This window comes from Schistocerca gregaria, chromosome 9 (assembly GCF_023897955.1).
Source record: "Schistocerca gregaria isolate iqSchGreg1 chromosome 9, iqSchGreg1.2, whole genome shotgun sequence".
Lineage (NCBI taxonomy): Eukaryota > Metazoa > Arthropoda > Insecta > Orthoptera > Acrididae > Schistocerca > Schistocerca gregaria.
The window spans coordinates 159,468,048-159,482,821 of record NC_064928.1 but is presented as its reverse complement, the minus strand read 5'-3'; the positions used below and the strand labels follow the sequence as shown (position 1 = coordinate 159,482,821).

The window sequence follows — 14,774 nt, the reverse complement described above, 5'->3', positions numbered from 1 at the left end:
GCTACAAAGAAGCTGTGTGCGAGGTGGGTGCCACATTCGCTCACAGTTGACCAAAAGTACGCTCAGAACGACATTTCAACTATTGTATGGTAACATTTAATCACAATCCGTAAGACTTTTTCCACCGATTTGTGACCACTTATGAACCTTGGATCCATCATTTCAAACCAGGAGTCAAATCGGCAGCCAAAACAATGAGCAAAGGCTGGTGGAAGAGAACTGAAGAAGGCAAAGACCATTTTGTTAGCTGGTAAGGTGAGGGCCACTGGGGTTGTCATAGATTAGTTGGAAAAAGGCAGAATTGTAACTGAACCCTGTTATGCTTCACCATTGGATCATTTGAAACTTGGGTTAACTGAAAATGAGACTGGGGGGGGGGGGGGGGGGGGGAAATAAATAAATAAATAAATAAAATTGCTCTTTCACCAGGATAATACTCCAGCCCACACACCATTGATAACAATGGCAAAAGTGCACTAATAGGACTTTCAGTTGGTTCCTCATCAACCCTCTTCACAAGACTTAGCACCAAGTGACTTCTTAATGTTCCCTAACTTGAAACTTTGGCTTGCTGGGAAGAAATTTCCATCAAACGAGAAGTGATAGTTGCAATCAATAAGTATTTTGCAGAGTTTGACAGAAGCTTTTTTCTGATGGGATGAAAAATCTGGAGGATCACTGGACCAAGTATGTAGCCCTCACAGGAAACTGATACACAATGCAATCCCAATGCAACAGCACAACAAAATTGTGCAGGCAGTGGAGTAGTGCGCAGCAACTTGTTTTCTGCACCTGAAGGAGAACAATGCTGTACAGTCCATGCTGAGCTGGTGTAAGGCAACAGTGAAACATCATATGACACAGTAGTCATGTGGCACAGATTCTTCCAATGTGGTCTCGCAGAATCTGAGGACCTGATGCTCGAAGGCCTGGGTAACACAATCAAGATAATGTAGGAAACATTGAAAACCAGTCACTGGATCACATGGGAAAAAGTGAAAACCAGTTACTGGATGATATTTCAACATTTTGTACACAGTAAATTTCACCTCCCAGTGAGGTTCAAACTATTCACCTCCATTAAAAAAGCTGGACAATCCAAGGGAGCAGCAGAAATGTGACTGAGTCAGGCCAATTCTCAGGCAACTTCTTGATCTACCTCGTCACCACTGATGTATTACTATGACCCCAAAATACCCTTCTGAGGTAATGGGACATAGTCGAGACTTTGTTAGAAGCTGCCCAAGGACGTGCTTTTCCTGCTAGAGAAAGCTGCTCAGGACAGGGTCACACAAGCTGCTTCTGTGTGCTTTCCCATACCTCTCCTGTATTCTCCTGACATGGCAACAAATGACTACTTTCTCTTTCCTCAGATGAAGAAACCACTGCATGGCAGCCATTTGCACAACAATGACAAGGTGACATATCCCGAACAGCCAAAATGCAGGCTTCTGTGACCGAAGTCTCCATCTACTCATTTTCCATTGGGGAAAAATGTGACACACTGAATGGTGAAAAAGTTTAGGGATACACTATCACCAGGTTTAATGGACTTCACTTGATTTTTTTCGAGATAACAATTAAGACTCTGAGCGCCCCTAGCAGGATAGTTAAGATGCTGGGCAAGTTTCAAAAGTGTGTCAAATGAAGATCACTGCAACTGTTCAAAATCTTTATTCAAAGACACAAGCAGTTTCACAAACACACCACCTCTCTGGATTGACTATGAACGCCTGTTGATGCAAATATAATTTTTGAAACCAGTTGTGAATTTGAATAAAGATTATTAATAGTCCTTCTCACTCAACACGGAATATGACAACCATGGATGCCCTAAATACAAAGTGCTACGCTCTCAAAGTGTGACAGACAGTGTAAGGTAAGAGACGAGGATTGGTGATTAGGAAGGGGACTCTGTAATGTCACAAGTGATCATGAAGGCAAGATGTGTTAGCAATAGCTCATTAGCTGCCAATAGAAATCAAAGCACCTCTCTCCCTCGCTAACCTATGAACACTGCCAGGGAGGAACAATGAGAGCAGAAAGCATCAAAAGCTGAGGTGAGAGGCCTCGAGATATCAGTTGAGCCAGACCTGAGCAATCAGAAGTCAGCAGAGAAGAAGTGGTTGGAGCCTCAGGCTCAAGTTCACTGTGCAGTCTGAGGTGCACTACTTGGGGACAAGTATGTTGGCTGGCAGCTCTGCTTGTGTGGTGTTACAAATATTGATGACAACAATTACACATTTGAGTGACATCATTTTTTTAAATTTTTTTTGAGTTTACGAGATCATGGCAACACGGCATCATACTTCTCTGAGGATGCGCAACTTCACAGCACAGGTCACCGCAGTGTTTTAACTAACAGACAGCTGCCGCAAAGAGAAAGGGGTGCACACTGTCAAGAACCTCATTGTGCTTTGTTGTAATGATGAAAACATAACTGAAATCAACAGCTTGGTAACTGATGGACAGAAGACTTTTAGCATCCATTACAAGTCGGTTGATGGCAGACGTGGTTCATTTCACACTAAGAATATTTGTATTGTACATGGTCACTGAGCAATTTAACCATGTATTTTACGGATAATAAACATAGATGTGAGAAGACTTGTTAGAGAAAAATATATGGAAAATATTTGTACTTTGCTTCAACAGCTTTAAGTATTTCGCATCCCTTGCTGTCTCATAAGGAGAAATCAAAAAGTTTCCTTTCGAAGGCCACACAGCCCAGAATCCATATGCAAATCAGACAAAATTGCCACGAGTGCTGAGGCAATCATTCTACTGACATTCGAGGTTGAAGATACTGATTTGGTAACACGCAATGTTCTGCTGCATCAAGTAGTCTGACTGCCTGCTGCACATCCTGATCAGACAGGAACTGTTGACACTTGAAGGCCTTTTTTTAAGGGGCCGTAGGCACGATAACAGCACAGAGAAAGATCAGGTCTACGGGCTGAGTCCTAGAGTACCTCCTACTCGAATCTGCATAACTTGTGTGTTCCAACGTTTGCTTTACGCAGCAACACACCTTCTCGCACCATTCCAATACAGCTATCTTTGACAGACAAGCTAAGACCACGCACATCTTTCATGCTCTGACAGGTGTCTACCTGTGTTCGTCCATTGGCAGCTGAGAATAACAACACACTGGTCCTGTTGGACGCATCTGGTAAAATGTTATCGCAGTCCAAGTTTCTGCATTTGCAGCACGCATGCCAGAAAGACAAATTCCACAGTAATACCTTGATTACATGTCGGTGCTTATATACCCATATCAGAGTTATGCTACATTGCATAAACACTACAGCAAAGCCTTCAAACAGAACCTTTTCATCGCCCATTATACGACACTCCAGTGAGGTGAAGTTTAACTCTACGATTACCTAGCCAATTCATAATAGCAATATAACAATTTTAAATAGTAAAAACAATATGACAACTGTCTGGCCGTTTTGTTATCTATCTTTGCTTGTAACAAGTGTATAGAGGGAAACTGCACAACTTCGGTGTGGGACAACAATCACAGTATCTGCGTGAGACAAAGACCTGCACAGCTCTTGTATTTGTTTCTTGCACCGTCATCCCAGACTGGAGCAGCGTGGCAAACCAGGAGTAAATGCACCAAGTCTAACAATCCAGTGACTCATATGTGCAGACAGAGATGATGATATTCATTCATGTATTGAGCTGTGAAAGTCACATATTCAATCTTATGCAATGTTCCTCACAGTGCAGTCTTCTGTAGATGTAGTTAATGTACATTATGAAACAATATACGATTATAGTTACAGAAGAAACTGCAAAAGCAAAGAAGAGTGACTGATCTGCACAGTCACAGTTGTACATAAATCTATTACAGATGCAGAAGCTGATATGTGCAAGATGACAAACTCAAACCTAAATTCACATATACATATACAGGAAACAATGCTAATTAATGGACAGTCTTATAAAAGGAAATAGTAAATACGATGACTGAAAACATTATTCCCATATGTGGCTTAACTTATTTATATCATCATTAGCTTAGTACTCACTGCTTTGCTCTTGTAGACTGTATGATCTTTACTTAATTTTTTTGTTGTTCACGAATTGCAGCACCTTCTGAACTTCCACACTAATTAAGGCTATACAAGTATGGTCTTTCCTGAATGTACCTCTGACCAAAAAGTGAATCTGGTAGCTAGAGCCCAAGGCTTTTGTTAATTATGCCATTTGCATTCTTTCGGTGAAATTTCCATAGAAACTTCCATCCCCTAACAAAAATTTAGTTACATTAAACCAAGAGGTGAACTAACAATGTTAACAGATTTAGCTTTAAAATTTTCTTAATATAATGAGACATTTTCTTAAAAATTTTCATTCTTTATTTCATCCTCACAAGGACTGAATTTCCACAGAAACATAGAAACACATTATTTTTGTTTTTTTTATTTCTGAGATGCCAAATACAATTTTTTGTAGATTTAGCTTTGAAAATGCTTTCATGATAGAATAATTTCATAAAACTTATCACCTGCTATATCACCTTCTCAGGCGTTTAATTTCCAAAAATGGCGAAAATTTTTGTACATTTAGCTTCAAAATGCTTTCACAATGAAACACATTCACAAACTATTCATTCTATTTTGCCACCTTAGGAGATTAATTTCCAAAAACAACACAACTCATTTCTTATGTCTAACAGGGAAACCACATATAAATTTAGTTTCAAACATGCTTCCATAATGAAATGTTTCCATTAAAACTTTCATCCCCTACTTTAACCCCCCCCCCCCCCCCAGGTGTTGAATTTCCAAAAACAGTGAAACATGCATTTCTCTATTTCTAATCGAAACACCAAATTGCAAGTTTCGTAGATTTAGCTTTAAAAATGCTTTCATTATTAAATATTTTCATGAAACATTTATCCTCTACTTCACCTCATTGGGGGTTAAATTTCCACAAACATTTAAACATGTATATTTTCGTATTTGTAACTGAGAAATCAAATATCAATCTTTATTGATGTATCTTTAAAAAAACTTCAGCAGTTCTTTAATAACGATTTATTTTCAAAAAGAAATATTCATACCTGTACGTGTTACATTCTCAAGAATGCTGAAATACATATTTCTTTATTTCTGACCACAAAATCAAACACCAATTTTTGTAGGTCTACTTTCAAAATTGCCTTAATACTGTCATCTTTTCAAAAGCCTTTCAACCCAATCTCACCCCTTAGATGTGGAATTTCAAAAAAATATCTTCTTCAACTATGCCTACAGACATAGTGTGGTTACAGCTGAATTCCATGAACTTTTTCAATCGATGAAACAAATGTTTTGTTTGAGTTGCAACACACACTTTATTGTTTGTACATAGTCACTGTGAACAAAAGACATTACTTTCTGCCTTGTCCTCACACCCAATAGGTCACTCTCAGGCTGAGGTGCAAAGGGCCTACACTTCCTTTCTCGCCTTTAACAACCCACCCCTCTTTTGTCCCTAAAGAAGAAACCAACAGTTGCAGACACTAGGGTAGTTCTTTCTACTTTTGCACTCATCTTTCAGCAGTACTAGAATTTCATGTCTTAAAGGTAAGTATTGGCGAACCATTTTGTCTCCTCCTAATTTTACATTTACACAGCAGACCATTAAAATTGCAACATCTACCCCGATGGCAAACAATGAAATCTTACATATCGTGCGTATGCAGTATTTCAGGAAGAATTTGTGACTATGTTTGTGATTTGGAAGTGCATAGAGTGTGGAATGTAATACACATTACCACCAGCTTTAGCAGCAACAATGGCTCTAATCCGGCTGGGCTTTGAATCAAACTGAGCTTGGATGACAAATAGGGTATGTTCTTCCACACAGCTACAGCTCTGTGCCAAATATATCAGCCATAGGGAGTGGCGAGCACTGTTCAGCCAGTATCTTGGCAACTCGTGACCAGATGCTTTCAGTGTGAGAGTGATCAGGGAAAATTGGTCATCAGGCAAATGATCTAACATCCCCTGCATTATCTTGTTTGATAAATAATGCCACAAAGACCTCAAAGATAGGGCACAGTCACCAGCTTTAAATTATCAGAAATACAATAGCTACTGTCAAAATTACTGCAGAGGTGACCCTGTGTGTGCAGTAGCACACTGTACCATCGCACCGGGTGCTGGGCTTGATGACTGCAATCTGTTACGGTTAATTCTACACAGAGATCAAGAGATACAGGTATAAGAGAAATAGCTAACAAAGGGCTCCTGTTATATGTGGATAGCAGCGTGTGGAAGACAGAGATAGCTCACTTTTCTGTACTAATCCGACTACAGTATTCCTATATCATTGTAAAATTGATACCTGAATGAAGAAATTGCTATACTTCAGACCTAATGCATTGTGATTTCAAACTAGGTACTCTTATTTTAGATATGCTCCTCACAGTATTGACAGAGATCCGGGGTACAGCATAAAGTGTGACCTGGCAAAGATTGCATCGGCATCGAATCATACCAGTGTTGGGTTTGTGTCGGTTCTGGAGCGCCACGACCGACCTCATTTGACCTCTTCTGTCAGGAGAGTTAATTTGGAGTTGGAACGGCTACTTGGATCTGGTGCAGGGTCACACATTGGTGTGGTTCCTGTTGATTCACTCTGTAGGTGGGACTATACTAGACATGGCCTACACCTCAACAGGAAAGGGAAGGGTAAACTGGCTGGGCTGATAGCAGGAAATTTAAAGGGGGGAGGAACTACATCTCATGGTGGAAACTCTTTTTTAGTGTAAGATCAGTGTCCAGTGGAAAACTCAGCCAGGCAAGTACTAAAGATGTTAAAAAAGTTCAAGATACTCACAAAAGTAAAGTGAAAAATACTGTTAGTATATTTCATCAAAATATTGGGGGATTGAAGAATAAAATTGATGAGCTTCTGCTTTGTTTAGAAGATATAGAAACCAAGAATGTAATAGATATACTACGCCTGTCTGAGCATCACATTGTCACTGATATGCAAAAGTTTAGCATCAATGGGTACAAATTAGCTGCACATGTAAGTAGAGATAATATGATGAGAGGAGGAGTTGCCATATATGTCAAAAGCTTCCACAGTGCAAAAAATTTAGAAACTAAAAATAATTGTAACAGTGTATAGGTCCCCCTCAGGGAATTTCCAGCTATTTCTAGAAAACTTGGATGCTTTGTTGTGCTATCTGTCAGACAGGGGGAAGCAAATTATCATTTGTGGGGATTTCAATGTTGATTCCCTGAAAGAGTGTAATAGGAAGAATGACCTTTTAGTATTACTCAGTTCTTTCAATTTGAGCTCCGTAATTGATTTTCCTACTCGGATAACAAAGAACAGCAGTACATTGATAGATAACTTTTTTATAGACCAAGATAAGTTTAAGGACATAAATGCTTATCCTGTTGAGAATGGTCTTTCAGATCATAGTGCACAGCTTGTTACAGTACATGACATAGCTCCATGCAGTATAATAAATCAGACTTTCAAAGCAGTGCGTTCAATTAACAATATAAATATTGCAAACTTTAGGGAAAGCCTACAGCAGCTAGACTGGGATGAAGTGTATAAGGAACCCGATGCAAACTTGAAATATAACTTATTTCACAATACATTTTTAAGGGTATTGGAAAATTGTTTTCCCAAGAAAATAGTTAAACATAATTCCAAGAAAACATATAAAAAACCTTGGCTAACTAAAGGAATAAGAATATCTCGCAACCGTAAAAGAGAACTGTATCTAACAGCAAGAGGGAGTACTGACCCCGAAATTGTTCAATATTATAAAAACTATTGTGCGGTACTAAGAAAAGTTATTAAAAAGTCCAGAAGCATGTTATCATGTCTGAGATCAGTAACTCTGATAATAAAATTAAAGCAATTTGGAATATTATTGAAAGGGAAACAGGGCAACCAAGAGCACAGGAAGACTTTAGTGCAATAAAACTGAATGACAAGTGCACTAACAAACAATCAGAAATTGAAAATATTTTGAATAATCATTTTTTAAATGTTGTGGAGAAAATAGGATCTAGATCTTCACTAGAAGAGGCAAGGCTATTAATAGAAGAGGCCATACCTGCGCAGTTTGAAACAACTGTAATTCCACCAACCTCTCCCTCTGAAATCAGTAAAATAATAAACTCACTGAAAAGGAAAAGCTCTTACGGAATTGATGGCATTTCCAGCAAAGTACTTAAAGCTTGTTCCCCACAGATAAGTAGGATTCTCAGCCACGTATGTAGTAGCTCTTTGGAGCAGGGTGTTTTCCCTGATAGACTGAAATATGCCATTGTAAAACCATTGCATAAGAAGGGGGATACGTCGGATGTCAACAACTACCGCCCAATCTCTCTTCTGACAGCTCTATCAAAAATTTTTGAGAAAGTAATGTTTCAAGAGTAGCCTCCCATATTTGTAAAAATAAAGTACTAACAAAATGTCAGTTTGGTTTTCAGAAAGGCTTTTCAACAGAAAATGCTATATATGCTTTTACTGATCAAATATTAAATGCTCTGAATAACCGGACATCACCCATTGGTATTTTTTGTGATCTCTCAAAGGCCTTTGATTGTGTAAATCATGGAATTCTTTTAGATAAGCTAAATCATTATGGTTTGAGTGGGGCAGTGCACAAATGGTTTAATTCATACTTAACTGGAAGAATGCAGAAAGTTGAAATAAGTGGTTCGTGTAATGTTAAAACAACAGCTGATTCCTCAAACTGGGGTGCTATCAAGCACGGGGTCCCACATGGTTCGGTCTTAGGTCCTTTACTGTTCTTGGTATACATCAATGACTTACCATTCCACATTGATGAAGATGCAAAGTTAGTTCTTTTTGCTGATGATACAAGTATAGTAATAACATCCAAAAACCAAGAACTAAGTGATGTAATTGTAAATGATGTTTTTCACAAAATTATTAAGTGGTTCTCAGCAAATGGACTCTCTTTAAATTTTGATAAAACACAGTATATACAGTTCCGTACAGTAAATGGCACAACTCCAGTAATAAATATAGAATTTGAACAGAAGTCTGTAGCTAAGGTAGAATTTTCAAAATTTTTAGGTGTGTCCATTGATGAGAGGTTTAACTGGAAGCAACACATTGATGGTCTGCTGAAACGTCTGAGTTCAGCTACGTATGCTATTAGGGTTATTGCAAATTTTGGTGATAAGAATCTCAGTAAATTAGCTTACTATGCCTACTTTCATTCACTGCTTTCGTATGGCATCATATTCTGGGGTAATTCATCGTTGAGTAGAAAAGTATTCATTGCACAAAAACGTGTAATCAGAATAATTGCTGGAGCCCACCCACGGTCATCCTGCAGACATCTATTTAAGGATCTAGGGATCCTCACAGTATGTATATTCCCTTATGACATTTGTTGATAATAATCCAACCCAATTCAAAAGTAATAGCAGTGTGCATACCTATAACACCAGGAGAAAGGATGATCTTCACTATGCAGGGTTAAATCTGACTTTGGCACAGAAAGGGGTAAATTATGCTGCCACAAAAGTCTTTGGGCACCTACCAAACAGCATCAAAAGCCTGACAGATAGCCAACTAACATTTAAAAATAAATTAAAAGAATTTCTAGATGACAACTCCTTCTACTCATTGGCTGAATTTTTAGATATAAACTAAGTAAAAAAAAAAACATACCTTAATCATTAGTGTCATGCAATATTTTGTGTAATGTAATTTCTTGTACAGACATCTTTTATTAACCTGACACGTTCCACATCATTACGAAGTGTCGTATTCATGATCTATGGAACAAGTATTAATCTAATCTAATCTAACCCAATTATCGTAGATTACGTTAAAAAATTATGTACATTTTTGATAAACAGCCAACAGAAGACTTACAAATGTCGAGACCCGATAATGAAACGCCAAGAACTCATGGCAGGGGGGAAGAAATGAAAAACTGTCATAGTTCAGTTGGCAAAAGTTGTGTTTTAAGTGTCATGTGGAAATCTGTAACGCTGAATCGATTCCTGTAACAGTTTACGCTTCCGATAGAGTATTGAAGATGCAATGGTGTGAAAAGTTCCTTTCAGTTCTCTTGAAGTTTCCCCTCGAACTTAGAGAGTAAGTAAATACAAACTTAATAAGGCACACAACTTGCTGAAAGTTTTGTACTGTACCCAGTTACATTTTCCGTAGTTTATGTGTACACAATATGCACCAAAATTCTCGTCGGGAGCTTCAACCTTTTTGTAAAATAGGCTTTCCGAGTTTGCCCCGCAATTTCAGCTTTTATAACGAGAAGCGCTTTACATACGCTTTGAAGTATGTTACATATAAATGGCATCAAATTACAATACAGAGCAATCTGTTTCCACAACATTTATTTCGCATGCTTATTCATCGAGCTCGTCAACTCACATCCAAATTATCGCCTTTCTATCTAATCTAAACATCTGGCTACGCTACAGAAAAAGCCGAATATTTGAAACTACAGAAATAGCTAAAATTGTATAAAATGTACTTAATATACATGAACTCACTACAAAAGTTTTCATTAAAAGATTCGTTTACACCGCGGCTCTAATAAGGTCTATTAATCAATTACCTGCTCCTCCAGATGTACTAATCACAGCAGCTGACGTAGCTTGACACGGCACCAAAGGTAGCAACAATGGACGGACACTTTTCTGAACCCATTTCGCCCTTTTCTTCTTCTTCCCCATTCTCACGTCAGCGTAAAGTTCTACAATAACGTTTGTATCCTGTCACATTCATCTCATTTGCGTAACACAATCACAATTCAAACCTAAACACCATCAGCAGCAGGAATTCTACACACGACCAGAACACTATTACAAAAGCGTACTGAAGTCTTTCTTCGAAACAACAGATATATCTTCTACTCTCTCCATGAATTACAATAAATGTCATACCTACATACTCCGCATAAACAATACATGCCCCCCGCTACTACATATTTGTTTACGCCTTCGCCCATACAGTATTGCCAGACACCATATCTCAAATTTCCCTAGAATATGCATAGAATTTCCCGTAAGACTCAGATTTTTTCCCCCGAATTTAAACTTTTTTTCTGAACAAATTGAATAATTACTGGCCTACAAAATATCTAAATTCTTGAACCCATATAAATTGTACTCACCAAATCAGCTCAGGGTGTGGATAGGTGCTGCCATTTGAAACGCATTGACGAATGTTTTGACAGGACGGGACCTGACGGCCAGTGGGAATTGGCCTTTAAACGAACCCTTGGTTTGTATGTTATTGTACAGGTTATGGCATTTGAGCTGTGAGAGGAGTCAGATACAAGAAAGACAAAATCCAAATGTTAGATCCGAAACTAGATTTCGCACGAGGACAAATCCTGGGCCCATTTAAGGAAGGAATAACACGCTGTCTGCTGTGACAAACTATCCAACAGCTGTCATGTACATATCATCTGCAGGCACGCCACTCTTCCAAGATTTTTGATTGTATTCGTTGACGCAGGTATTTCGAATAGGGTAAGTAGCTTTTAGTTTAACAGCTGCCACATCACACTCGGAGCTATTTCCCCACATATCAGTCACAGTGTATACAGTCTTGATCTCTTATTTATTTATTAACCCAAAAATCTTTAAAAATTGTAGGATACATCATTCGTTTGCAAATATTGTGCATGTAGCATTGACGAAAGATCATAAAGCCACACGAGAGCAGGCAACCCACATCAATACCACAGACAAATAGCAATGTCTCGCTGCAGTCCGCAACGACGAATGGGAGAGTCTGGAGAAGACAGGGCCTTTCTCTCATGACTGCAGTGCTCTCGCACAGAGTTTACTAAAGAGCCGAGCTTTGGAAGTGCTCTGCGCCAGTTCGTGACCTCAACTGAAGTAGTCAATATCATCAAGTGTGACCAAAGAGTTTTTCAGGTCTCAGACGGAAATATAATTTTGTGAATACTGAACATTGTACTTCAAGGGGAGAGCCGTAATTGTATACATAAAGTGATGCTTGAACTGTAATGTTAGGCTGTTGTTGTAGTTACAGAAGTAGTTCCAAAACCGGCAAAAGTGTACCTGCCAACTACTGCTTTTCTTTTTTCAGTAAAAAAATGCAAATACGAAGTCTACTGAAACAAATTCCGGAACTCTGTCCACAAAATTTTTCTTAGCATACCTTTTACTTTTTGTGCAGGGTCTCCTTCAAAATACGCTCATGCACAATTAATGCACCGCTCCCAATGCCATTTCTACGCACATTAAAAATAGTTTATTATCACCTCAGTTTCTAGAGTTCTGAAACCTGTACAGAAAATTGGAAAGGAGATCAACATAAACATCATTTCTGCCCTTTTTATTGCTCATGAAAACCACACATTGCATGTTGTACCACCATACAGGTAGACCTTCAGAAGTGCTGGCCCAGATTGCTGTACATTAATACCGAGTAGTATGTCCACTTGTATTGATGCATACCTGTATCCGTCATGGCATACTCTCCGCAAGTTCATCAAGGCACTGTTGGTCCACATCGTCCCACTCCTCAATTCCAATTCAGCGGTGATTCCTCAAAGCGGTTGGTAGCTCATGTCGACCATAAACAGCACTTTTTCAGTCTATTCCAGGCATGTTCGATAGGGTTCATGTCTCGAGAACATGCTGGCCACTCTCGTCCTGTGATGTCGTTATCCTGAAGGAAATCATTCGCAAGATGGGGGCCTGAATTGTCGTCCATGAAGACGAATGACTCGTCAATATGCTGCCAATATAGTTGCACTATCAGTCGGATAGATGGCATTCACATAATGCGCAACCATTATTGCGCCTTCCTTGACCACCAGCGGCGTAAGTCGGCCCCACATAATGCCACCCCAAAACAGCAGGGAACTTCCACCTTGCTGTACTCATTGGATAGTGTTTCTAGCCTCGTGGTCTGAGGCATCTTGTCACGGTCCATGCGGCTCCCTCCATTAGAGGTTCGAGTCCTCCCTGTGGCATTGGTGTGTGTGTTGTCTTTAGTGTAAGTTAGTTTAAGTTAGATTAAGTAGTGCGTAAGCTTAGGGACCGCTGATCTCAGCAGTTTGGTCCCATAAGACCTTACCACAAATTTCCAGTGTGTCTAAGGCGTTCAGCCAGACCAGGTTGCCTCCAAACATGTCTCTGACGATTGTCTGGTTGAAGGCATATGCGACACTCATCAGTGTAAAGAACGTGATGCCAATCCTGAGCGGTCCATTCGGCATGTTGTTGGACCAATCTGTTCCACACTGCATGGTGTTGTGGTTACAAAGATGGACTTTGCCATGGACGTCGGGAGTGATGCCGTGCATCATGCAGCCTATTGCACACAGTTTTGGTCGTAACACGACGTCCTGTGGCTGCACCAAAAGCATTATTCAACATGGTGGCGTTACTGTTAGGGTTCCTCCGTAGGTAGTGGTCATTCACTGCAGTAGTAACCCTTGAGCAGCCTGAGCGAGGCACGTCATCGACAGTTTCTGTCTCTCTGTATCTCCTCGATGTCCGAACAACATCGCTTTGGTTCAATCCAATAGCCCTGGACACTTCCCTTGTTGACAGTCCTTCCTGGCACAAAGTAATAATGCGGACACGATCGAAGCGCGATATTGACCGTCTACGCCTGGTAGAACTACACAAGCCGTGTACCTCCTTCCTGATGGAATGACTGGAACTGATCGGATGTCTGACCCCTTCCATCTAATAGGCGCTGCTCATGCATGGTTGTTTACACCTTTAGGTGGGTTTAGTGTCATCTCTGAAAAGTCAGGACTGCGTCTGTGATACAATATCCACTGTCAACGTCTGTCTTCAGGAGTCCTGGGAACTGGGGTGATGCAAAACTTTTTTTTATGTGTACACTTCTGCAAGCTGTCTAGGTATGCCATCCATTTTCTGGATTGCACGAAGTCCCATCTGCGAATTTTCTTTCATGTCGTTTATCATTGTTGGCATTAATGTCAGTCACAATATAAACACTATACACAACATTCATGCATTTCTGATCATGATGGTACGTATCCACTCTCTCCTTTGAACCTAAAGACTACATGGAGAGAAATATTACTTTTAATGAAAGTGTAAGTCATGATGTGTCAATGAAATAATCTTATAAATCTTTTTTTTATAATGAAAAGAATGCACTCATTGGGCTCTCAGAATAGAAGGCAAAGAAAAGCAAAACATGGAGAGACTAAATCACTTGGTGGATCATTATCCAAACATCTTTACACTCATGGAGAAAACCAAAGATGGCGTAAGTAAGGGTAATCGAGCTGTTGAATCTGGCTCCAGCATACAGATAATTAGTGATATTGAGACTACAAACATAGGTAAAAAGCCCACTGCAAGTAACTTTAATGACGATTGTGACATAAGAAAGGACGATAAAGACAGTGACGATGAGAAAATTACTAAAAATTAACATATTTCTGATAGATTTAAGCTCTGTTCTTCTTCCTCCAGTGATACTGCACAAATTGCAAAGCAATGAAAACGATTGACAAAGGTCATAAGAAGATTTATAAAAACGAGACCAGAAATGGAGAAAAATTGTTCATCGCCTTTTATATATTACACTATTTTTAGCTGAGCAAAACCTTGCTTTCCGCAGTCATCGTGAAGATGCTTCGTCAGAAAACTGAAGAAATTTCTTAGAATTGGTGAAGTTGATGGCGAAATATGGTTCAGTATTGAAAGAGCGTTGTTTGAAGCTTGAAGAGTCGGCTGGTGGGTCAAACAGAGTACCTTCGTATTTGT

The 14,774-nt window shown here is 39.4% G+C and overlaps 1 protein-coding gene across 1 annotated transcript in view; it reads right to left on the bottom strand.

Moving 5' to 3' along the window:
• The window catches only part of LOC126292175 (nuclear RNA export factor 1-like), a 125,695-nt gene extending 114,718 nt beyond the window's left edge, over positions 1-10,977 (bottom strand). Inside the window, exon 1 of the mRNA XM_049986015.1 lies at positions 10,598-10,977. Coding sequence (XP_049841972.1) covers positions 10,598-10,715 — 118 coding nt within the window. The 5' untranslated portion in view covers positions 10,716-10,977. The remainder of the gene's footprint in view (positions 1-10,597) is intronic.
• Between the last annotated feature and the right edge of the window lie 3,797 nt (positions 10,978-14,774).